Source organism: Rhinopithecus roxellana, chromosome 11 (assembly GCF_007565055.1).
Source record: "Rhinopithecus roxellana isolate Shanxi Qingling chromosome 11, ASM756505v1, whole genome shotgun sequence".
In the NCBI taxonomy this organism is placed as follows: domain Eukaryota; kingdom Metazoa; phylum Chordata; class Mammalia; order Primates; family Cercopithecidae; genus Rhinopithecus; species Rhinopithecus roxellana.
The window spans coordinates 78,825,676-78,851,063 of NC_044559.1; the positions used below are offsets into that span (position 1 = coordinate 78,825,676).

Genomic DNA, 25,388 nt, shown 5'->3' on the forward strand with positions numbered 1-25,388 from the left:
CTGAATCAAGAGTCTGCAATTATCTTCTTCTGTCAGAAAGGTACATGGACTTAATATTGCCTCCAGATTCATTATAAAGTTGAAATTTTGTAAAAACAAATATGAAAAAAGCAATATGACAGCAAAACCTAGGATAAATTATAGAGAAAGAGAATGGGTTTACAATGACAAGATGGGCCCACACTATTATTATCGAGATGGGAGGCAACAGATAACTTTTTCTAGGGTGCAGTAGTGCAGGAATAAATAAAAATATACAAAATGAAGAGAAAGGACAATGATGAATATGGAGAATAAAGGGATTAATTGTCACAGGGGATAAAGGAGAGAGTAAGGGTAATGCATATGCCAAGGCTCAAAGACTGGAGTTTTCATAATTTGAAAGTTAGGAGAAAGAAAGCAACGAATAAGGAATACTTAGTTGAAAGAGATCATCAATATACAAAACATATTACTTTTTAACCAGTCTCTAGGCCAGTAATAAATTAATTACATTTTCAGAGTCTCTAAGTGACGTATGTCACGTTGAATATTGTTTAATCACCACCACTGAAATAGACTAGATCCACTCAACATGTCTACTTACTAGATGAAGACAGTCCTCTCCCTTGGTAACATCAGCTTCACACCGTTTTCTAAGCTTGTCATGTTAAAAATTACTCTTAAGTAAGAACAGTGCACTCACAAACCAGTATTAACATTTCCATCTGCTGACTTGAGCTTGGTTCTTTAGCAGTTATGTGTCTATCCTACCTTATTAATGATAGTAGCCATATTCTACTTGCTGGGCTCAAATCTAAAAAGCACCCCTCTACCTCAGAGGCAGGCCAGGGCATTGTCCTGCACCTCACCCTCAGAAACAGACTCACAGCTACAACTCAGTCTGTGGGCTTCAGCTGCTAGGGTGTGCTATCGAGTCACAGATCTTGGCTCTGTGGGCAATCTACATTCAACCCTGCCACACAGAATGAACCTGTACCCCAAGACCCAGGTGTCACAGTACCTGATTAAAAGATCTTGAGTCTAGAGTAATGCTTCTATGACAACTTCAAGGACGTATACCTGTAACCCAGCACCAATGCAGCTGCATGTATGCCATGTCAGAGTTGACATCAAAAGGAATCCCTTAGGTTAAGTCACCCAATTTCAGGAAAATAAAAATAGGAGGACACCCAAATACTTTGACACCAGGGACATTAACAACCTACACTACTCCTGATACTGCTGCAAACTTCTACAGCCTAGGCCACCGAGGCACCCAAAATTATTCCTGATGTTGACCACAGCTAGAGAAACTACACAGATACTATCACATGGCATCTATTCAAAAACTGACTTACCCACACTTCATCACCTGCACACAAACACTCAACTTCAGATGAAAGTCTTTCTCTATGAAATCCACTCTAGAAACTGGAATAGCCATTGTCCCACCACATGCATAGACATCAATGCAGGGACACAACATGAAAAATCAAGAAATATTACACCACCAAAAAGATGTAATAACTCTCAAATAACAGAACTCGATGAAAATAAAATCAACAAATATTCAAAAAAGGAATTCAAAATAATTACCTTGAAGAAACTAAATAAGGGGGGTGGCTGGCAAGATGGCCGAATTGGAACAGTTTCCATCTGCAGCTCCCAGCAAGATCAACAAAGAAGGTAAGTTATTTCTGCATTTCTAACTGAGGTACCCAGCTCCTCTCATTAGGACTGTTTAGGCAATAGGTGCAGCCCACAGAGGGCAAGCCAAAGCAGGGTTTAGCATCACCTCACCCGGAAACCCCAAAGAGTCAGGGAACTCCCTCCCCTAGCCAAGGGAAGTAGTGAGGGACTGTGCCATGAAGAATAGTGCACTCTGGCCCAGATACTATGCTTTTCCCATGGTTTTCACAACTTGCAGACCAGGAGATTCCCTCAGGTGCCTACACAATAAGGGCACTGGGTTTCAAACACAAAATTGGGCACCCATTTGCACAGACACCGAGCTAGCTGTAGGAGATTTTTTTCACACTCCAGTGGCACCTGGAACACCAGTGAGACAGAACTTTTCACTCACCTGGAAAGGGGGCTGAAGCCAAAGAGCCAAGTGGTCTTGCTCAGCAGATCCCATCCCCATGGAGCCCAGCAAGCTAAGATCCACTGGCTTGAAATTCTCGCTGCCAGCACAGCAGTCTGAAGTTTACCTGGGATGCACGAGCTTGGTGGGGGAAGGGGCATCCACCATTACTGAGGCTTGAGTAGGTAATTTTCCCCTCATGGTGTAAACAAAACGTCTGAGAAGTTTGGACTGGCCAGAGCCCACTGCACCTCAGCAAAGCAGCTGTAGCCAGACTGCCCCTCTAGATTCCTCCTCTCTGGGCAGGGCATCTCTGAAAATAACGCAGCAGCCCCAGTCAGGGGCTTATAGGTAAAACTACCATCCCATTGGGGCAGAGCACCTGGGGGAAGGGGCAGCTGTGGGTGCAGCTTCAGCAGACTTAAATGTTCTGGCATGCTGACTCTGAAGGGAGCAGCAGATCTACCAGCACAGTGCTTGAGCTCTACTAAAAGACACACTGCCTCCTCAAGTGGATCCCTGAGCCCTGTGGTTCCTGATAGGAGACACCTCCAAGCAGGGGTTAACAAACACCTCAGAAAGGAGATCTCTGGCTGGCATCTGGTGGGTGCCCCAATGAGACAAACTTCCAGAGGAAGGAACAGATGGCAATCTTTGCTGCTCTGCAACTTCCGCTGGTGATACCCAGGCAAACAGGGTCTGGAGTCGACCTCCAGCAAACCCCAGGAGACCTGCAGCAGAGGGGCTTGACTGTTAGAAGGAAAACTAACAAACAGAAAGCAATAGCATCAACATCAACAAAAAGGATGTCCACAAAAAAACACCATCTGAAGGTCACCAACATCAAAGACCAAAGGCAGATAAATCAGTGAAGATGAGGAAAAACCAGTGCAAAAAGGCTGAAAATTCAAAAAAACAGAACACCTCTTCTCCTCCAAAGAATCATGGCTCCTTGCCAACAGGGAACAAAACTGGACAGAGAACGAGTTTGATGAACTGACAGAAGTAACCTTCAGAAGGTGGGTAATAACAAACTCCTCTGATAGAAAGGAGCATGTTCTAACCCAACACAAGGGAGCTAAGAACCTTGAAAAAAGGTTAGATGAATGGCTAACTTGAATAACCAGTTTAGAGAGAAGATAAATGACCTGATAGAGCTGAAAAACAAAGCACAAAACCTTCACGAAACATACATAAGTATCAATTGCTGAATCGATCAAGTGAAAGAAAGGATATCAGAAATTAAAGATCAACTTAATGAAATAAAGCCTGAACACAAGATTGGAGGAAAAAATGAAAAGGAATGCACAAAGCCTCCAAGAAATATGGGACTGTTTGAAAAAATCAAACCTACGTTTGATTGGTGTACCTGAAATTGATGGGGAAAAGGGAACCAAGTTAGCATACACTCTTCAGCATGTTATCCAGGAGGATTTCCCCAACCTAGCAAAATAGACCAACATTCAAATTCAGAAAAACAAAGACCACCACAAAGATACTTCTCGAGAACAGTAACCCCAAGACACATAACTGTCAGATTCACCAAGGTTGAAATGAAGGAAAATATGTTAAGGACAGCCAGAGAGAAAGGTCGGGTTACCCACAAATGGAAGCCCATTAGACTAACAGTGGATCTCTCTGCAGAAACCCTACAGGCCAGAAGAGAGTAGAGACCAATATTCAACATTCTTAAAGAAAAGACTTTTCAACCCAGAATTTTATATCCAGCCAAGCTAAGCTTCAAAGTGAAAAAATAAAATAAAATCCTTTACAGACAAGCAAATGCTGAGAGATTTTTGTCACCACCATCTTGCCTTACAAGAGACCCTGAAGGAAGCACTAAACATGGAAAGGAACAACTGGTACCAGCCACTGCAAAAACATACCAAATTGTAAAGGCCTTTGACACTATAAAGAAACTGCATCAACTAATGGGCAAAATAACCAACTAGCATCATAATGAAAGGATCAAATTCACACATAACAATATTAACCTTAAATGTAAATGCACTAAATGCCAACGTTAAAAGACAGAGACAGGCAAATTGGATAAAGAGTCAAGACTCATCATTGTTCTGCATTCAGGAGACACATCTCACGTGCAGAGACACACCTAGGCTCAAATTAAAGGGATGGAAGAAGATTTACCGAACAATTAGAAAGCAAAAAAAAAGCAGGGGTTGCAATCCTAGTCTCTGATAAAACAGACTTTAAACCAACAAAGATTAAAGAAAAAGACAAAGAAAGGCATTACATAATGGTAAAGGGATCAATGCAACAAGAAGAGCTCACTATCCTAAATGTATATGCACCCAATACAGGGGGACCCTGACTCATAAAACAAGTTATTAGAGACCTACAAAGAAACTGAGGACCCCACACAATAATAGTGTGAGACTTTAACACCCCATTGTCAATATTAGACAGATCAATAAGACAGAAAATTTAACAAGGATATTCAGGACTTGAACTCAGCTCTGGACCAACCAGACTTAATAGACATCTACAGAACTCTCCTCCCCAAATCAACAGAATATACAGTCTTCTCAGCATCACGTCGCACTTCTTCTAAAATCAATTTAATTTAAAGTAAGACACTCCTCAGCAAATGTAAAAGAACAGAAATCTTAGTCTCTCAGACCACAGTACAATCAAATTAGAACTAAGGATTAAGAAACTCACTCAAAACTGCACGACTACATGGAAACTGAATAACCTCCTCCTGAACGACTACTGGGTAAATAACGAAATTAAGGCAGAAATAAACAAGTTCTTTGAAATCAATGAGAACAAACACACAACGTACGAGAATCCCATGGATACAGGTAAAACAGTCTTTAGAGGAAAATTTAGACCACTAAATGCCCACAGGAGAAAGAGGGAAAGATCTAAAATCAACACCCTGACATCACAATTAAAAGAACTAGAGAAGCAGGAGCAAACAAATGCAAAAGCTATCAGAAGAGAAGAAATAACTAAGATCAGAGCAGTACTGAAGAAGATAGAGATGCAGAAACTCTTCAAAAAATTAATGAATCCAGGAGCTGGTTTTTTGTTAAGATTAACAGAATAGATAGACTGCTAGCCAGACTAATAAAGAAGAAAAGAGAGAAGAATCAAATAGACACAATAAAAAATGATAAAGGGGATATTACCACTGACTCCACAGGAATACAAACTACCATCAGAGAATACTAAAAACGCCTCTATGCAAATAAACTGGAAAATCTAGAATTAATGGATAAATTCCTTCACACATACACCCTCCCAAGACTAAACCAGGAACAGAAAACCAAACACCACATATTCTCACCTGTAAGTGTGAGTTGAACAATGAGAATACACGGACACAGGGAGGGGAACATCACACACCAGGGCTTGTCAGGAGGTTAGGGGACTAGGGGTGGGATAGCATTAGGAGAAATATCTAATGTAGATGACGGGTTGTTGGGTGCAGCAAACCACCATGGCACATGTATACCTATGTAACAAACCTGCATGTTCTGTACATGTATCCCAGAACTTAAAGTACAATAAAAAAGAAAGAAAGAAAGAAAGAAAGAAAGAAAGAAAGAAAGAAAGAAAGAAAGAAAGAAAGAAAGAAAGAAAGAAAGAAAGAAAGAAAGAAAGAAAGAAATAGCAGAACAGTAGTTAGTAGAGGTAAAGAAGTAAGGGAGATAGCCAGAAATTGGTTAACAGATACAAAAGTTCAACTATATAAAAGGAATAAGTTATAGTGTTCTATAGCAGAATAGGGTGACTATAATTAACAACACTTTATTGTATACTTTAAGATAGCTAGAAGAGCAGATTTTTAATGTTTCCAGCATAAGGAAATGAAAAATATTTGAGGTTATAGATATGTTAATCATCCTGCTTCATCATTACACATTGTATACATGTACTGAAATATTACAATATACCCCATAAATATGTACAATTATTGTGCCCACTGAAATAATAAATTATAAATGTATTATAATATATCAATAATATAAATTTATATATGATATATAATATAAATTTATAATATATTTATAATATACAATGTTTTATACATTGCATTATAATTTTTAATATTTATAAATTATTACTAAATAAATAATCATTAAATCAAATAAATAAAGGCTAAGAAAACAAAAGACAACAAGTGTTGGTGAGAATATGGAGAAATTGGAACCCTCATGTCCTACTGATGGAAATGTAAAATGGTGCAGCTGTTAAGGAAAATATTAAGGCAGTTCAATAATTGAAAATAGAATTACCACATATCCCAGAAATGCCACTTCTGGGTATATACCCAAAAGAATTGAAAACAGCACATCAAAGAGATATTTGTTTACCCATATTCATAATAGCATTACTCACAAAGTCAAAAGGTGAAAGTAATCTGGGTGCCCATCAACAGATAAATGGGTAAGCAAATTTGGTTTATACATACAACAGAATATTAATCACCCTTAGAAAGGAAGAAAAATCTGACATATGCGAAAACATGAGTGAACCCTTAGAACATAACATTAGGCTAAGTGAAATAAACCTGTCACAAAAGAGCAAATATGTAATGATTCCACTTTTATGAGGTACCCAGCACACTCGATTTTATAGAGACACAAAGTAGAATGTTGGTTGCCATGGGATGGTGGAAGGGAGAAATGTAGAGTTATCATTTGAGGTGGGGGTGGGGTTCTACAACATTTCTTCCTGCATCATCTACACCTCTGGACACTTCTCTTTGGGCAACCCATTCCCTTTGACTTCAGATAAATTTCAGGGCAAGAGATAAGGTAATGAGAATTTTAACTGCAGCTAATCTACACAGTCTCTGGCAGATAAGACTGACAAAGACCTCAAAGAATGTGGTGGGCCACCTTTACAAGGCCCATCTTCTGTTCTTGTGTTACTATGGACGCACTTCATGGAATTATTAATATAAATTAGTTTGCATAGTTGAGGAAATTATGTTACTTTGGTTTTGTTTGTTGATGACTCTGTTGGTAGAGACGGTTTTGCTATGTTACCCAGGCTGGTCTCAAATTCCTAAACTCATGCAATCTGACCACATCAACCTCCCAAAGTGCTGGGATTACAGGCATGATCTACAATGCCCAGCCAAGAGTTATTATTAAATGGGTATAAAGTTTCTGTTTTGCAAGATGAAAAGAATTCTAGAGATGTATGGCAGTGACGTTTGCACAACAATGTGAATGTAATTAATACCAGTACACTATACACTTAAAACGATTAATACAGAAACTTCAATGTTATGTGTATTTTGCCACAATTTTTTTTACAAAATTTAAAAAATTATGCACAATAAACAAGTGAGATTTATCCCAGAAATGCAAAAGTGGTTCAACAAGAAAGTCGATCAGTGTACTACACCATATTAGAATAAAAGAGAAGGCCGGGCGCAGTGGCTCAAGCCTGTAATCCCAGCACTTTGGGAGGCCGAGACGGGCGGATCACGAGGTCAGGAGATCGAGACCATCCTGGCGAACACGGTGAAACCCCGTCTCTACTAAAAAATACAAAAAACTAGCCGGGCGACGCGGCGGGCGCCTGTAGTCCCAGCTACTCGGGAGGCTGAGGCAGGAGAATGGCGTAAACCCGGGAGGCGGAGCTTGCAGTGAACTGAGATCCGGCCACTGCACTCCAGCCTGGGCAGCAGAGCGAGACTCCGTCTTAAAAAAAAAAAAAAAAAAAAAAAAAAAAAGAATAAAAGAGAAAAACATGTTCATCTCATCAGATGCAGAAAAAAAAATTGACAACTTTTAATACCCATCACAACAAAAACACTCAGAAAACTCTAAATGAAATAAAACTCCCTTACCAAATAAAGTATATTTATGAAAACCCCAATGCTAAAGCATACTATATTGTGAAAGACTAAAAGCTTATAACTTAAAATCAGAAAGAAAAGGAAAAAAACAAGGATGTCCATTTTTACTACTTTATTTTATTTTAATTTATTTTATTTTATTTTATTTTATTTTATTTTAATTTTTTTGAGACAGAGTCTCGCTCTGTCGCCCAGGTTGGAGTGCAGTGGTGCAATCTCAACTCACTGCAAGCTCCACCTCCTGGGTTCACATCATTCTCCTGCCTCAGCCTCCCGAGTAGCTGGGACTACAGGCACCCACCACCACGCCCGGCTAATCTTTTTTATTTTTAATAAAGATGGGGTTTCACCATGTTAGCCAGGATGGCCTCGATCTCCTGACCTTGTGATCCGCCCACCTCGGCCTCCCAAAGTGCTGGGATTACAGGCGTGAGCCACCACACCTGGCCCATTTTTACTGCTATTACATATAGTATTCGAAGTTCTAGCCATAGCAATTAGGCAAGAAATGAAATAAAACACATTCAAATAGGAAAGGAAAAATTCAGATTATGTGTATTTGAAGATAACATGATTCTGTATATAGAAAAATCTTATACAGTACAGATAGAAACAAGTAGAGCTAATGATTACAGCATAATTTCAGAGTACAAGATCAATGCAAAAATCAGTTGTCTCTCAGGGCTGATGCTAGTGCCTGCCATTAGGGGACCTGTAGATAGGACTGCCCAGTCCAGCAACACCCATCTTGATCCCCCTGGGGCTGAGCGGGGAGCCCAGACTACTTTGAATTCCATGATTAACATATGGTCTGAGAAAACAGAGAAGTTCCCCCAGAAAACAAGGATCAAGCCGTGCTGGATCAAGTTGTACTAGCCACAGCTGGGTTTTGCTCATAAGTGTCATCTACTGATTTGTATGTCAAACTGCACAGGCCAATATAAAACTACCCACAGAGGTGAACACAGCTATAAAATCAAAGTCAAAGGCCCTACACAGCATATTTTATAGTCACACCCCATAGGAAGCAGGAGAGAAAAAGGAAAGAAAAAAAATAGGGAGAGGAAAAACAATTCTATCTGCACAAAAATGATTTCAAAAACCAGAAGGGATAGTCTCTTCAAATAAGAAGAAACCAGCATAAGAATCCTGGCACCATGAAATGTCTTAATGTTGTAAAACCACCAAAGGATCACATGAACTCCCCAGCAATGAACCCTAACCAAACTGGCAACTCAGAAATGACAGATAAACAATTCAAAATAGGGATTGCAAGTAAGCTTAGTGATCCAAGACAAGATTGAAAATCAATGCAAATAAACCACTAAAGCTGTCCAGGAAATGGAGCGACAGATAAACATCTTAAAAAGAAATCAAAACTTCTGGAATTGAAAGACTCACTTAAGGAATTTCAGAATACAAGTGCAGGGTTTATCAACAGACTGGACCAATTTCAGAGCTTGAACACCAGTCTTTTGAACTAACTCAGACAAAAATAAAGAAAAAATAATTTTAATAAATGAACAAAGTCTTCAAGAAATACATGATTATTTAAAAGGAGTAAACCTAGGGATTATTGGCATTCCTGAGAGAGAAGTAAAAGTAACCAATCTAGAAAACATATTTGAGCTAATAAGTTGAGAAAATGTTCCCAAACTTGCTAGACAGGTAGACATCCAAATACAATAAACCCAGGGAATATATGTGAGACACTATACAAAATTAGCATCACCAAGGCATTTACTCACCAGGCAGTCCAAAACCAAGGCTAAAATGTAATTTTAAAGGCAACTAGAGAAAAAGGTCAGATTACATACACAGAGAACCTTGTTAAGCTAAAAGGATGCTCAGCCTATTTTCAACATTCATTTAGAAAAAAAATTCAAAAAAAGAATTTTATATTTTGCCAAACTAAGCTTCAAAAGCAAAGAAATACAATCTTGTCCAAACAAGTAAGTGCCAGGAAAATCTGTTACCATTAGACCAGGCTTATAAGAGATCATTAAGGGAATTCTAAATATGGAAATGAAAAAACAATACCTGCTACCAAAAAAACACACTTAAGTATATAGCCCACAGACTCTATAAAGCAATCACACTATAGAAACTACAAAGCAACCAGCTAACCACTTCACAATAGAATCAAAACCTCATATATCAATGTTAACATTGAAGATAAACAGTCTAAATGCAACACATAAAAGGCAAAGAGCAGGAAGTTGGATTAAAAACAAGACCCATCCTTCTACTGTCCTCAAGACTGCGAGGCCCATCTTCTACTAGTAGAAGTAGAAGACCCATCTCAGACCTAGAAGAACTATCTCAGACCTAGAAAACTCTAAAGAACCTTCCAAAAACTCCTGGAACTGATACACAACTTCAGTGAGATTTCAGTACACAAAATACATATTCAAAAATCTGTAGCATTTTTATACACCAAAAATATTCATGCTGAAAGCCAAATCAAGAACTCAATCCCATTTACAATAGCCACAGGAGAAAACCTAGGAATACAACTAACAAATGGGGCAAAAAGGTCTCTACAAGGAGAGCTACAAAATACTGCTGAACAAAATCATAGATGACACAAACAAATGGAAAAACCGTTCATGCTTATGGATTGAAACAATCAATATCATTAAAATGGCTAGACTGCCCAAAGCTATCTACAGATTCAATGCTATTCCTATCAAACTATCAATGTCATTGTATTCTAAAATTCATATAGAACCAAAGAAGAGACCAAATCCAAAGCGATCCTAAGCAAAAAGAACACTGGGAAGCTTCACATTAGGTGACTTCAAACTATATTGTAAGTTTACAGTAACCAAGAGAGAATGTAACTGGTACAAAACACAAATTAAACAAAAGTAGAGAAGCCAGAAATAAAGCCACACACCTATAGCCATCTCATCTTCAACAAAGTTGACAAAAATAATCAGTGAGGGAAAGAATTCTCTATTTAGTATATTGAACTAGGATAACTGACAAGCCATATGCAGAATGAAACTGGAACACTTCCTTGCACTTTATATAAAAATTAACTTGAGATGGATTAATGATCTAAATTCAAAACCTCAAACTAAAAGAATCCTATAGAAAAAAAAATCTATAAAATACCATTCTGGATACAGGCTTTAGAAAAGAATTTATGAATAATTCCTCAAAAGCAATTGGAACCAAAATGAATATTGACAAGTGGGACCTAATTAAAGAGCTTCTGCACAGCAAGAGAAACTACCAACAGAATAAACAGCCTACAGAATGGGACAAAATACTTGCAAACTGTGAATCCAACAATGATTCAACAGTGAGAATCCATAAGGAAGTTAGACAATTCAACAAGTTAAAAAACAAGTAACCCCATTAAAACGTGGGCAAAGGACATACGTCCTTCTGAAGAAGACATACACATGGCCAACAAGCACATGACAAAATACTCAACATCACTAATAATCAGAGAACTGCAAATCAAAACCACAGTGAGATATCATCTCATGCCAGTCAAAATGGATATGATTAAAAAGCTAAAAAATAACAGATATTGGTGAGACTGCAGAGAAAAGAAGACACTTATATACTACTGGTGGGAATGTAAGTTAGTTCAGCCACTATGGAAAGCAGTTTGGAGATTTCTCAAAGAACTAAAAGCAGAACTACCATTTGATGCAGCAATTCCACTATTGGGTATGTACCCAATGGAAAACAAATTGTTCTACTAAAAAGACACGTGCTCGTATGTCCATCCCTGCACTATTCACAACAGTAAAGACATAGAGCCAACCAATGATGTGTCGCATAAAGAAAATGTGGTGCAGTTTGAATCTTGCTGCGACGAAGGAGTAGGTGGTGGGATCTCACCGTGGGTCCAATTAGCCTTTTCTCTGGGTTGCTTGCTTCAGCTTCGGCAGAATTCGAAAGGCTGGAAAGGACTCCAGAAAGGCCAAGACAAAGGTGGTTTCCCGCTCGCAGAGAGCCGGCTTGCAGTTTCCAGTGGGCCTTATTCATGGACACCTGAAATCTAGGATGACCAGTCATGGACGTGTGGGCACGACTGCCGCTGTGTACAGCGCTGCCATCCTGAAGTACCTCACCACCAAGGTACTCGAACTGGCAGGAAATACATCAAAAGACTTAAAGGTAAAGCGTATCACTCCTTGTCACTTGCAACTCGCTATTCGTGGAGATGAAGAATTGGATTCGCTCATCAAGGCTACAATTGCTGGTGATGGTGTCATTCCACACATCCACAAATCTCTGATTGGGAAGAAACCACAACAGAAGACTGTCTAAAGGATGCCTGGATTCCTTGTTATCTCAGGACTCTAAATACTCTAACAGCTGTCCTGTGTTGGTGATTCCAGTGGACTATATCTCTGTGAAAAACACAATTTTGCCTTTTTGTAATTCTATTTGAGCAAGTTGGAAGTTTAATTAGCTTTCCAACCAATCAAATTTCTGCATTCGAGTCTTAACCATATTTAAGTGTTACTGTGGCTTCAAAGAAGCTATTGATTCTGAAGTAGTGGGTTTTGATTGAGTTGACTGTTTTTAAAAAACTGTTTGGATTTTAATTGTGATGCAGAAGTTACAGTAACAAACATTTGGTTTTGTACAGACATTATTTCCACTCTGGTGGATAAGCTCTATAAAGGTCATATCCACCCCCCCCCAAAAAAAAAAAAAAAAAAAAAAAAAAACAGAAAATGTGGTATATATACACCATGAAATGCTATGCAGCCATTAAAAAAATCATGTCTTTACAGAAACATAGATGCCACTGGAGGTCATTATCTTGAGAGAATTAATCCAGCAACAGAAAACCAAATACCACATGTTCTCATGTAAAAGTGAGACACAAAGGTGGAAACAATACACACGGAATTACTATAGAGGGTAGAGAGATATAAAGGCAAAGGCTGAAAAACTACCTATTGGGTACTCGTCTCACTACCTGGGTGACAGCATTATTTGTACCCTAAACTTCAGCATCACACAGTATACCCATGTAACAAATGTGAATATGCACTTCCTGAATCTAAAATAAGTCAAAAAATTTTTTAAAAAAGAAGGCATTTAGTATGGTATCATTTTAAAATCAAGCAATCAATGGTCATAACTAAATACAAAATTTAAGATAAACTTGCCTTTTAAACTAAACCAGACCCTTGCAACAGAGGAGAAAAGAATATCTAATACCTAAATAAATTGAAAACTATCCCATGTTCAAGGACTGGAAGGCTTAATATTGTTAAGATGGCAATACACCTCAAAGTGATCTAAAAAGTCATGCAATCCCTACCAAAATACCAATGGTCTTTTTTCCAGAAATGGGAAAGTTGATTATTCAATTTATATACAACTACATGGTAATGAAGCAGCTACGTTTTCTGGGATATACACCCACAGACTTGTCATCATGCCCCAGGACAATTTAGGACACGGACACATCTGAGTGGGTTAAGTAGCTGAACATTTAATAGAAGAAAGGAGAGAAAAGAGCAGCTTCTTATGACACAGGGGGAAGAGGGTGAAGGAGGCAGACCCAGCAGATTTTATAGGCAGGCTGGAAAAGGAAGTGTCTGATTTACATAGAGCCCAAAAATTGGTTCAATCGGGTGTGGCATTTATATAGTGGACAGGGAAGGTGGGCCACCTCACTCTAATCTTATTATGCAAATGGACTTTCCACTTGACCAGTGCCATCTTGTCTGCTCCTTACTGTACATGTGGCTGACAAATGGAAGGGAAGATGGAGCCGCCATTTTGAACATACCTAGTCACAGTTAGTTCTTTCCTACCAGATTCACCGGTGCAGGCTTCCAGCTTGCTTGTCTATGTCTGCAGCTCGATTTTACAGGCTGCTCTTTGCCAGAAAATGATTTGGGGTTGCTTTTCATTAAAAAGAAAAATCTTACCGAGGACTCCCAAATGCTTACTATCTGCCTAAGTAATTTCTTCTTAATTTCTGTATCAGTGAGTTCTCAGTTTCCAACTTCAAAACTTACTACAAGGTATAATAATCAAAAGTGTGGTCCTAGCATAAAGATAGACATCAAGACCAAGGGAATAAAACTGAAATCAAGAATAAACCTGAACATCTGTGGCCAATTTAGTTTCATCAAAGGTGCCTAGACCATTCAATCAGAGGAAAGAATCTCTTCAACAAATGGTGATGAGACAATTGAATGACAAAATACAAAAGAATGAAGCTCAGACCTTCCCTACCTCACTCCAAATGAAAAATATAACTGAAAATGGATGGAAAAACTTAAATATAAGAGCTAAAATTATAAAACTCTTAGAATAAAACATAGAGGTAAATCTTCATGACTTCATATTTGGCAATAGATTGATAAATTTGATACCAGAGTAGCAAAAGAAAAAATAGATAAACCAAACTTCATGAAAATTGAACTTTGTGCATCAAGAATGTAATTAGGAATGTGAAATGACAACTGACAGAATGGGAGGAAATATTTTCATATTATGTATATGTAAGAGTTTACTGTTTTGAAAACATAAACAATTCTAACAGCTTCAAAAGAAAAATAAAGGCAACTTAATTTAAATAGGAAATGGACTTGAATGACATTTCTCCAAAGAAGATATACAAATGGGTAGCAGTATATTAAAAGAAGTTCAAAATCACTGGTCATTAAATACAAGTTAAAACCCCAATGAGAGCTGGGTGTGGTGGCCCTCACCTGTAATCCCAGCACTTAGGAATGCCAAGGTGGGCAGATCACCTGAAATCAAGAGTTCAAGACCAGCCTGGCCAACACGGTGAAACCCTATCTCTACCAAAAATATAAAAATTAGTCAGACGTGGTGGCACATGCCTGTAATCCCAGCTGCTCTGGGGACTGAGGCAGGAGAATTGCTTGAACCCAGGAGGGAGAGGTTGCAGGGAGCTGAGATCATGCCACTGCACTCCAGCCTGGGCAACAGAGTGAGACTCTGTCTCAAAATAAATAAATAAATAAATCCATACTGAGATACCACTTTACATTCACTAGGATGGCTTTAATAAACACAGAAAATTACAAGTATTAGCAATTATGTGGAAAAATAGAAATCCTTCTACATTGCTGGAAGGGATATAAATGCCACATTCATCGTAGAAAAGTTTGGCTCTTATACAAGAAGATAAACATAAAATTACCATTTTATCCAGCAATTCAACTCCTGAGTATATACCCAAGAATTATGAAAACATGCCCATAAAGAAACATACACAAATGTTCAAAGCAAGATTATCTATAAAAACGAAAGTTGGAAAAAATGCAAATGTTCATAAACAGATGAATAACAATTTGTGATATATGTGCATGAAAAATAAAATATTTTTATCCACAAAAAAGAATGAAGTACTGATGTATGCTACAACTTAGATGAGCCTCCAAAACATTGTAAGTGTAAGGACCCTGAAACAAAAGGTCGCATATGCTATGAGTTCTTTTTATATCCATAACAGGCAAACCCATAGAGACAGAAAGATTAGAGGTTATTACATGATGGAGTGGGGAAATGGAGTAATTATTTAATGAATATAATGTGTTTTTGTGGTGTGATAAAAACATTTGAAACCAGAGAAAGCTGATGGTTGCACAACATTGTGAATACATTAAATACCACGTAGGTGTATGCTTTCAACTGGTTAATTGTATGTTGTGTGAATTTTACTTCAATTTTTAAAATGTCCTAACTCCCTGTTTTACAGATTTAATGCAATCCTGTCAAAATCCCCATTGGCTCCTTTGAAGAAATTGACACGTTAATCCTAAATTTCATATGAAGATTCAAGGGACCCAGAATAGTGAAAACAGCATTGAAAAAGGACAACAAAAGACTCACACTCCTTGATTTAGTAAGTTGATATTAATACAAAGGTACAGTAATTAAGACTTCAAGACAGTGTACTATAGGCATTAGGACAGACATACAGATCAATGGAGTAGAATTGAGAGCCCCCCAAAAAAACCCTTCACACATTTATAGTCAATTGGATTTTGACAAGATTGTCAAGACAATTCAACAGGGGGAAAAACAGCCTTTTCAAAAATGGTGCAGTGACAACTGAGGTGATGTTTACATGGTATCTGATAGACACCAAATTCCAATTCTTACCTGTACAAATCATTTTAGTTTACACTCAATGAATCCTTCCCTCTTCCATCCACCTACTCTTTCCCATCACACACCTCTACACCTATATGTAAAGCATCCCAACCCATCTGAAACCCCTACTCTGATTCTCACAGCAAATATTTTAAGGCCTATTTCAATCCGCAGGAATGCAGGAAACCCACCTAGGTTAAGCCATTCTTTCCCATTCTCAAATAAACTGTGTGTAATAATGATGCCCATTTTCATCCTATGACATAATATTTTGTATTTTCTAACTTGTTGATAATTGCTTCCATTTCACCTAAAACATGCATTTTGTTTCTCCTTGGGTAGATTTTTGTTGTTGTTATTATTATTATACTTTAAGTTCTGGGATACATGCGCAGAACATGCAGGATTGTTAAATAGGTATACACGTGCCATGGTGGTCTCCTGCACCTATGAACCTGTCATCTACATAATGAGGCATTTCTCCTAATGCTATGCCTCCCCTAGCCCTCCACCTCTTGACAGGCCCCAGTGTGAGATGTTCCCCACCCTGTGTCTATGTGTTCTCATTGTCAACTGCCACTTATGAGTGAGAACATACGGTGTTTGGTTTTCTGTTCCTGTGTTAGTTTACTGAGAATGATGGCTCCCAGCTTCATCTATGTCCCTGCAGAGGACATGAACTCATCTTTTTTATGCCTGCATAATATTCATTGTGTATATGTGCCCCATTTTCTTTATCCAGTCTGTCATTGATGGACATTTGGGTTGATTCCAAGTGTTTGCTATTGTGATAGTGCCACAATAAACAAATGTGTGCATGCATCTTTATAATAGAATAATTTATAATCCTGTGGGTATATACCCAGTAATGGGATTGCTGAGTCAAATGGTATTTCTAGTTCTAGATCCTTGAGGAATTGCCACACTACCTTCCACAATGATTTAACTAATTTATACTCCCACAAACAGAGTCAAAGCATTTCTATTTCTCCACATCCTCTTCAGCATCTGTTGTTTCCTGACTTTTTAGTGATCGCCATTCTAATCGGCATGAGATGGTATCTCGTTGTTTTTATTTGCATTTCTCTAATGACTAGTGATGATGAGCTTTTTTTCATGTTTCTTGGCCACATAAATGTCTTCTTTTGAAAAGTGTCTGTTCACATGCTTCGCCTGCTTGTTGATGGAGATGTTTTTTTTTTCTTTCAAATTTGTTTAAGTTCCTTGTAGATTCTGGATATTAACCTTTTGTCAGATGCACAGATTGTAAAAATTTTCTCCCATTCTGTAGGTTGCCTGTTCACACTGATGATAGTTTATTTTGCTGTGTAGAAGCTCTTTAGTTTAATTAGATCTCACTTGATTTTGTTGCTGTTGCTTTTGGTGTTTTAGTCATGAAGTCTTTGCCCATGTCTATGTCCTGAATGCTATTTCCTAAGTTTTCTTCTAGGGTTTTTGTGGTTTTAGGTCTTATGTTTAAGTCTTTAATCCATCTTCAGTTAATTTTTGTATAAGGTTTAATGAAGGGGTCCAGTTTCATTTTTCTCCATATGGCTAGCCAGTTTTCCCAACACCCGTTTATTAAATAGGAAATGCTTTCCCAATGCTTGTTTCTGTCAGGTTTTTCAAAGGTCAGATGGTTGTAGATGTGTGGCTTTATTTCTGAGGCCTCTGTTCTGTTCCATTGGTCTATATATCTGTTTTGGTATCAGTACCATGCTGTTTTGGTTACCGTAGCCTTGCAGTATAATTTGAAGACCGGGAGCATGATATCTCCAGTTTTATTCTTTTTGCTTACGATTTTCTTGGCTATATAGGCTCTCTTTTGGTTCCACATACAATTTAAAGTAGTTTTTTCCAATTCTATGAAGAAAGTCAATGGTAGCTTGATGGGGATAGTATTGAATCTATAAATTACTTTGGGCAGTATGGCATTTTCATGATATTGATTCTTCCTATCCATGAGGATGGAATGTTTTTCCATTTGTTTATGTCGTCTCTTATTTCCTTGAGCAGTGATTTGTACTTCTTGAAGAGGTGCTTCACATCCCTTCTAAATTGATTCCTAGGTGTTTTATTCTCTTTGTGGCAATTGTGAATGGGAGTTCACTCGTGATTTGGCTCTCTGTTTGTTTATTATTGGTGTCTAGGATACTTGTGATTGTTGCACAATGAATTTGTATTCTGAGACTTTCCTGAAGTTGCTTATCAGCTTAAGGAGATTTGAGGCTGAGACGATGAGATTTTCTAAATGTACAATCACATCATCTGCAAACAGTGACAATTTGACTTCCTCTCTTTCTATTTGAATACCCTAATTTCCTTCTCTTGCCTGACTGACCTCACCAGAACTTCCAATACTATGTTGAATAGGAGTGGTGAGAGAGGGCATCCTTTTCTTGAGTCAGTTTTCAAAGGAAATGCTTCCAACTTTTGCCCATTCAGTATGATGTTCGCTATGGGTTTGTCATAAATAGCTCTTATTATTTTGAGATACGTTCCATCAATACCTCATTTATTTAGAGGTTTTAGCATGAAGAGGTATTAAATTTTTTGAAGGCCTTTTCTGCATCTATTGAGATAATGATGTGGTTTTTGTCATTGGTTCTGTTTATATGATGGATTACATTTGTTGATTTGTGTATGTTGAATCAGCCTTGCATTCCAAGGATGAAGCCAACTTGATCGTGGTGATAAGCTTTTTGATGTGTTGCTGGATTTGGTTTGCCAGTATCTTACTGTGGATTTTCACATTGATGTTCATCAGGTATACTGACCTGAAATTTTCTTTTTCTCTTGTGTCTCTGCCAGGTTTTTGTATCAGGATGATGCTAGCCTCATAAAATGATTTAGGGAGAATTCCCTCTTTTTCTATTGTTTGGAATAGTTTCAGAAGGAATAGGATCAGCTCCTCTTTGTACCTCTGATAGAATTTGGCTTTGAATCAGTGTTTTGTTTTGTTTTTTGTTGTTGTTGTTTTGTTTTGTTTTTTGTTTTGTTTGGTTTGGTTCGGTTGGTAGGTTCTTCATCACTGCCCCAATTTCAGAACTTGTTATTGGTCTATTCATGGATTCTACTTCTTCCTGGTTTAGTCTTGGGAGGGTGTATGTGTCTAGGAATTCATCCACTTCTTCTAGATTTTCTGGTTTACTTGCATAGAGGTGTTTATAATATTCTCTGAGGGTAGTTTGTATTTCTGTGAGATCAGTGGTGATATGCCCTTTATCATTTTTATTGTATCTATTTGATCTTCTCTCTTCTTTATTAGTCTAGCTACTGGTCTATTTTCTTAATCTTTTCAAAAAACAACTTCTGGATTCATTGATTGTTTGAAGGAGCTTTCGGGTCTCTATCTTCTTCAGTTCTGCTCTGATCTTAGTTATTTCATGTCTTCTGCTAGTTTTGAATTGTTAGCTCCTGCTTCTCTAGTTCTTTTAATTGTGATGTTAGAGTGTCGATTTTAGATATTTCCCACTTTCTCCTGTGGGCATTTAGTACTATAAATTGCTCTCTAAACACTGATTTACATGTGACCCAGAGATTCTAGTATATTGTGTCTTTGTTCTCATTGGTTTCAAAGAACTTATTTATTTCTGCCTTAATTTTATTATTTACTCAGTATTCATTCAGGAGTAGGTTGTTCAGTTTACATGTTGTTGCATGGTTTTCAGTGAGTTTCTGAATCCTGAGTTCTAATTTGATTACACTGTGGTCTGAGAGACTGTTTGCTATGATTTCCATCTTTTGCATTTGCTGAGGAGTGTTTTATGTCCAATTATGTGGTCAATTTTAGAATAAGTGCAATGTAGTGCTAAGAAGAATGTATATTCTGTTGATTTGGAGTGGAGAGTTCTGTAGATGTCTATTAGGTCCGCTTGGTCCAGAGCTGGGTTCAAGTCCTGGATATCCTTGTTCATTTTGTGTCTCATTGGCCTGTCTAATATTGACAGTGGGTTGTTAAAGTCTCCCATTATTATTGTATGGGAGTCTAAGTCTCTTTGTAGGTCTCTAAGAACTTGCTTTATGAATCTGGGTGCTCCTGTATTGACTATATATATATTTAGGATAGTTAGCTCTTTTTGTTGCATTGATCTCTTTACCTTTATGTAATGGCCTTCTTCATCTCTTTTGATCTTTGTTGGTTGAAAGTCTGTTTTATCCGAGACTAGGTTTGCAAACCCTGCTTTTTTTTTTTTCTTTCCATTTGCTTGGTAAATCTTCCTCCATTCCTTTATTTTGAGCCTATGTATGTCTTTGTACATGATATGGGTGTCCTGAACACCAATGGGTTTGACTCATTATCCAACCTGCCAGTCTGTGTCTTTTAACTAAGGCATTTATCTCATTCAATTTAAAGTTAATATTGTCATATGTAAATTTGATCCTGTCATTATGATGTTGGCTGATTATTTTGCCCATTAGTTGATACAGTGTCTTCATAGTGTCAATGGTCTTTACAATTCGGTATGTTTTTGCAGTGGTTGGTACCGATTTTTCCTTTCCATATTTAGTGCTTCCTTCAGGAGCTCTTGTAAGGCAGACATGGTGGCAACAAAATCCCTCAGCATTTGTTTGCCTGTAAAAAATGATATTTCTCCTTTGCTTATGAAGTTTAGTTTGGCTGGATATGAAATTCTGGGTTGAAAATTCTTTTCTTTAAGAATGTTGGGCCGGGCGCGGTGGCTCAAGCCTGTAATCCCAGCACTTTGGGAGGCCGAGGTGGGCGGATCACGAGGTCAGGAGATCGAGACCATCCTGGCTAACACAGTGAAACCCCATCTCTACTAAAAATACAAAAAAATTAGCCGGGCATAGTAGCGGGTGCCTGTAGTCCCAGCTACTCGGGAGGCTGAGGCAGGAGAATGGCGTGAACCCGGGAGGCGGAGCTTGCAGTGAGCTGAGTCAGCGCCACTGCACTCCAGCCTGGGGGCAGAGCGAGACTCCGTCTCAAAAAAAAAAAAAAAAAAAAAAAGAATGTTGAGTATTGGCCCCTGCTGTCTTTTGGCTTGTAGAGTTTCTGCCAAGAGATCTGCTGTTAGTCTGATGAACTTCCCTTTGTAGGTAATCTGACCTTTCTTTCTGGCTGCCCTTAACATTTTTCCCTTCATCTCAACCTTGGTGAATCTGACGATTATGTGTCTTGGTGTTGCTCTTCTCAAAAAGTATCTTTGTGGTGTTCTCTGTATTTCCTGAATTTGAATGTTGGCCTGTCTTTCTAGGTTGAGGAAGTTCTCCTGGATAATATCCTGAAGAGTGTTTTCCAACTTGGTTCCATTCTCCTCATCACTTTCAGGTACACCAATCAAATGTAGATTTGATCTTTTCACATAGTTCCATATTTCTTGGAGGCTTTGTTTGTTCCTTTTCATTCTTTTTTCTCTCATCTTGTCTTCATGCTTTATTTCATTAACTTGATCTTTAATCTCTGATATTCTTTTTTCTGCTTGATCAATTTGGCTATTGATACTTGTGTATGCTTCACGAAGTTCTCATGCTGTGTTTTTCAGCTCCATCAGGTCATTTATGTTTTTCTCTAAATTGGTTATTCTAGTTAGCAATTCATCTAACCTTTTTTCAAGGTTCTTAGCTTTCTTGCATTGGGATAGAATATGATCCGTTAGCTCAGAGAGTTTGTTTTCACCTACCTTCTGAAGCCTACTCCTCTCAATTCATCAAACTCACTCTCCGTCTAGTTTTGTTCCCTTGCTGGCAAGGAGTTGTGGTCCTTTGGAGGAGAAGAGGCATTCTGGTTTTTGAAATTTTCAGACTTTTTGTATTGGTTTTTCCTCATCTTTATGGATTTATCTACCTTTGGTCTTTGATGCTGGTGACCTTTGTATGAGATTTTTGTTGATGTTGATGCTATTTCTTTCTGTTCATTAGTTTTTCTTCTAACAGTAAGGCCCCCCTTCTGCAGGTCTGCTGGAGTTGCTGGAGGTCCACTCCAGACCCTCTTTGCCTGGGTATCACCAGTGGAGGCTGCAGAACAGCAAAGACTGCTGCCTTCTCCTTCCTCCGAAAGCTTCATCCCAAAGGGGCACCCACCAGATGCCACCCAAAGCTCTCCTGTATGATGTGTCTGTTGACCCCTGCTGGAATGTGTCTCCCCATCAGGAGACTTGGGGATCAAGCACCCACTTGAGGAAGCAGTCTGTCTCTTAGCAAAGCTCAAGCACTGTGCTGGGAGATATGCTGATCTCTTTAGAGCTGGCAGGCAGGAAAGTTTAAGTCTGCTGAAGCTGCGCTCATAGCCGCCCCTTCCCCCAGGTGCTCTGTCCAGGGAGATGGACACTTTATGTACAAGCCCTGACTGGGACTGCAGCCTTTCTTTCAGAGATGTCCTGCCCAGAGAGGAAGAATCTAGAGAGGCAGTCTAGCTACAGTGGCTTTGCTGAGCTGCAGTGGGCTCCACCCAGTTCTAACTTCCTTGTGGCTTTGTTTACACTGTGAGGGGAAAACCACCTACTCAAGCCTTAGTAATGGTAGATGCCCCTCCCCACACCAAACTCCAGCATCCTGGGTCAACTTCAGACTGGATGTGCTGGCAGAGAGAACTTCAAGTCAGTGGATCTTAGCTCGCTGGGCTCCATGGGGGTTGGATCTGTTGAGCTAGACCCCTTGGCTCCCTGGCTTCAGCCCCCTTTCCAGCGGAGTGAACAGCTCTGTCTCACTGGTGTTCCAGGTGCCACTGGTGTATGAAATAAAGAACTACTGCAGCTAACTCAGTGTCTGCCCAAACAGCTGCCCAGTTTTGTGCTTGAAACCCAGGGCCCTGGTGCTGTAGGCACCTGAGGGAATCTTCTGGTCTGCAGGTTGCTGAGACTGTTGGAAAAGCATAGTATCTGGGCAGGAATGCACAGTTCCTCATGGCAGGGTTTCTCACAGCTTCCCTTGGCTAGGGGAGGGAGTTCCCTGGTGCCTTGAGCTTTCCAGGTGAGGTGATGCCCCACCCTGCTTCTGCTCACTCTCCATGGGCTGCAGCCACTGTCTAACCAGTTCAAATGAGATGAGCTGGGTACCTCAGTTGGAAATACAGAAATCACCGACCTTCTGCGTTGATATCACTGGAAGCTGCAGAACAGGGCTTTTCCTATTCTCCCATCTTTATTGTTCAGGTAGATTATATTTACCTAAACAATTGAGCCTATGTATTCTAAATATTTAACAATTTAATTTTATATTTTCTATGATGCTTACTTGATATTCATCCATACAATAAAAACTTAAAATGTTTCTCAAGCATTACTCCTTGACTGCTTAAACATCCATAGTAAACCCAAAACTAGTCAATGAATCGCAAATACGCAAGCAGTCACATAACTAAGCTGTTGTTAACTTTTTACCTTCTCCATTTTGATCAGGAAACAATCAATAAAGTCCCGAGGGTTGTTCACGTCCATTGATTCTTGGTGTTCTTTTACTTTCTCCAAAATATAACTTTTCAAAAAAGCAATGTTTTTAAGTAATTTGTTATGGGCTCCCGGCAAATAATCAATGAAAGGAGGAAAATTATTGCATATCTAAGAGAAAACAATAATTTATTAAATTAAAAGCATTTAATAAAAGCATACATACCATATACCAAGCTCTGGTTGTAATTTAAAGATATATATATAATTAAAATATATTCTATATCTTGATGGAGAAATTTTTATTGTACATATGTAGTAATTCTCTGATTATAAAAGATTTGAGGAAGAAAATTCTTACCAGAGAATCAAAGATGATAATCATTTCCTAGACTCATATCTCCTTTTTATAGTATAAAAGCATCTTTATATTAATTCTCTTACTTTTTACAATTCTCTACAATCTTGAAATATAAGATGGTATCAATTACTACATTCACGTTTTATAGATGACAGCATAGGTTAAAAGAATTTGGAAAATCTGATTGATAGTACAAAGCTTGTCCCTACTATATTGATTCTATCAAGCAACCTCTGAAATGTAATTAGTATTTTAGAAGTTGGAGGGGTTCAAAGATGCTTCAAATTCCAACTGTGCACCAAAGCAGTTAAATGACTTCTCTAAAATCACACAGTTATTATCTAGGCAGAGTATAAAACATGCCAGTTCAGCACAGGGTAAAAGTGTGATGTCTGTTTATGGTTCATACACACACACAAAAAACAATAATTTTGTCATTCCTAACCCAGCTATCTCATCAGCTAGAATCCCAACTGAGATATCAAACACCCCTGCCCTATTCAGTGTTTTTTGGCAGCTTCTATGGTTCCAAATATTCTCCCTCCTTGAAGGAGACAACGTCTTTTAGATTAGGATATTTCTGCCACATAATATGACAAAGTGTGAATTGAAGGACAAGCCTTCTGAGTAATGGAAGCCTCCAAAGTGCCTGGATGTCCATGAAGTGATATGAGCACGCTTTGGGGCTGTCACCAAAGTACTTTATAGAAACAGGGCTTTGGAGTTTAGTGGAAAAAACACTGATCAGGGAGCTAATGGACTTAGAAGCCAGATCTATATTGGGGCATTCATTTCTTGTGCATAAAATAAAGAGCTCTGCCATCTTTCTGAGATATTTACCCCATGGCTGTATGCGCAAGACTGTAGTATTCAAAAATGCACTTCAGGGTTTGATCCATATAGAATTTTGAATTTGTCAGAAAAAAAGAGCATAAGTGGTTTCTCAGGAAGCAAAAATCTTGGCCTTACCTGGATCCAGGGGGTGCTCCCAATCTTGACGTTTTCATTCAATTTTTCCATCAAGTTAAGAAATTGCTGATCTTTATAATCAAAACGTTTATGGAAAATAATGGAGCAGATCACATTGCAGGGAGCACAGCCCAGGATGAAAGTGGGATCACAGGGTGAGCCTAAAGATTTGGAAACAATTTTAAAATACTAGTAAACTGTAGTTATAAAACACTTTGTATTTGTTAACAGATAATAATAGTTTAGAAGTTTTAAGCAGTGTTTTACCTACGAATTCCCTTAACAGCAAAAAAAAGAGTTCGGCATGCATAAAATCAACATACCACTTTTACATTAATTCTGAAGTAACCATTACAACCTAGCTGGTTGAATAATGGTTGCTCAAATGCTAAATTTACATTCCTGGACTATTTGTCTTTTACTTTGGAAGGAAAAAAAGGAGAATTTTTTAAAAACCTAATAATTCAGGTTTCAGAGGGAATCACATCAGTCTGCAAAGTCTGTAGACAACAAAGCACTGAGATAGAAAGGGCAAGAACGGTTGGGGATTTCGAAGCTTTTTATATTATAATGAATAGCTGAAAGAATTATGCGTTGAATCAGTAGAGAGGAACTAGAGAGACTATGGGTGAATTCATGTATTTGAGAAAATAAATGTAAGAAGCAGAATGTGTTTTATGA

General features: G+C 38.3%; 1 protein-coding gene and 1 pseudogene across 2 annotated transcripts in view; one reads left to right on the forward strand and one right to left on the reverse strand.

Moving 5' to 3' along the window:
• LOC104666123 (cytochrome P450 2C9) overlaps positions 1 to 25,388 on the reverse strand; it is an 86,341-nt gene that overhangs the window by 24,019 nt on the left and 36,934 nt on the right. For both annotated transcript variants that reach the window (XM_030940963.1, XM_030940962.1), the window contains 2 exons: positions 24,708 to 24,868; positions 23,372 to 23,548 (listed from right to left, as the gene is read on the reverse strand). In XM_030940963.1, the coding sequence (XP_030796823.1) occupies positions 23,372 to 23,548; positions 24,708 to 24,868 (338 nt within the window). The remainder of the gene's footprint in view (positions 1 to 23,371; positions 23,549 to 24,707; positions 24,869 to 25,388) is intronic.
• Positions 590 to 12,200, forward strand: LOC115900410 (annotated as a pseudogene).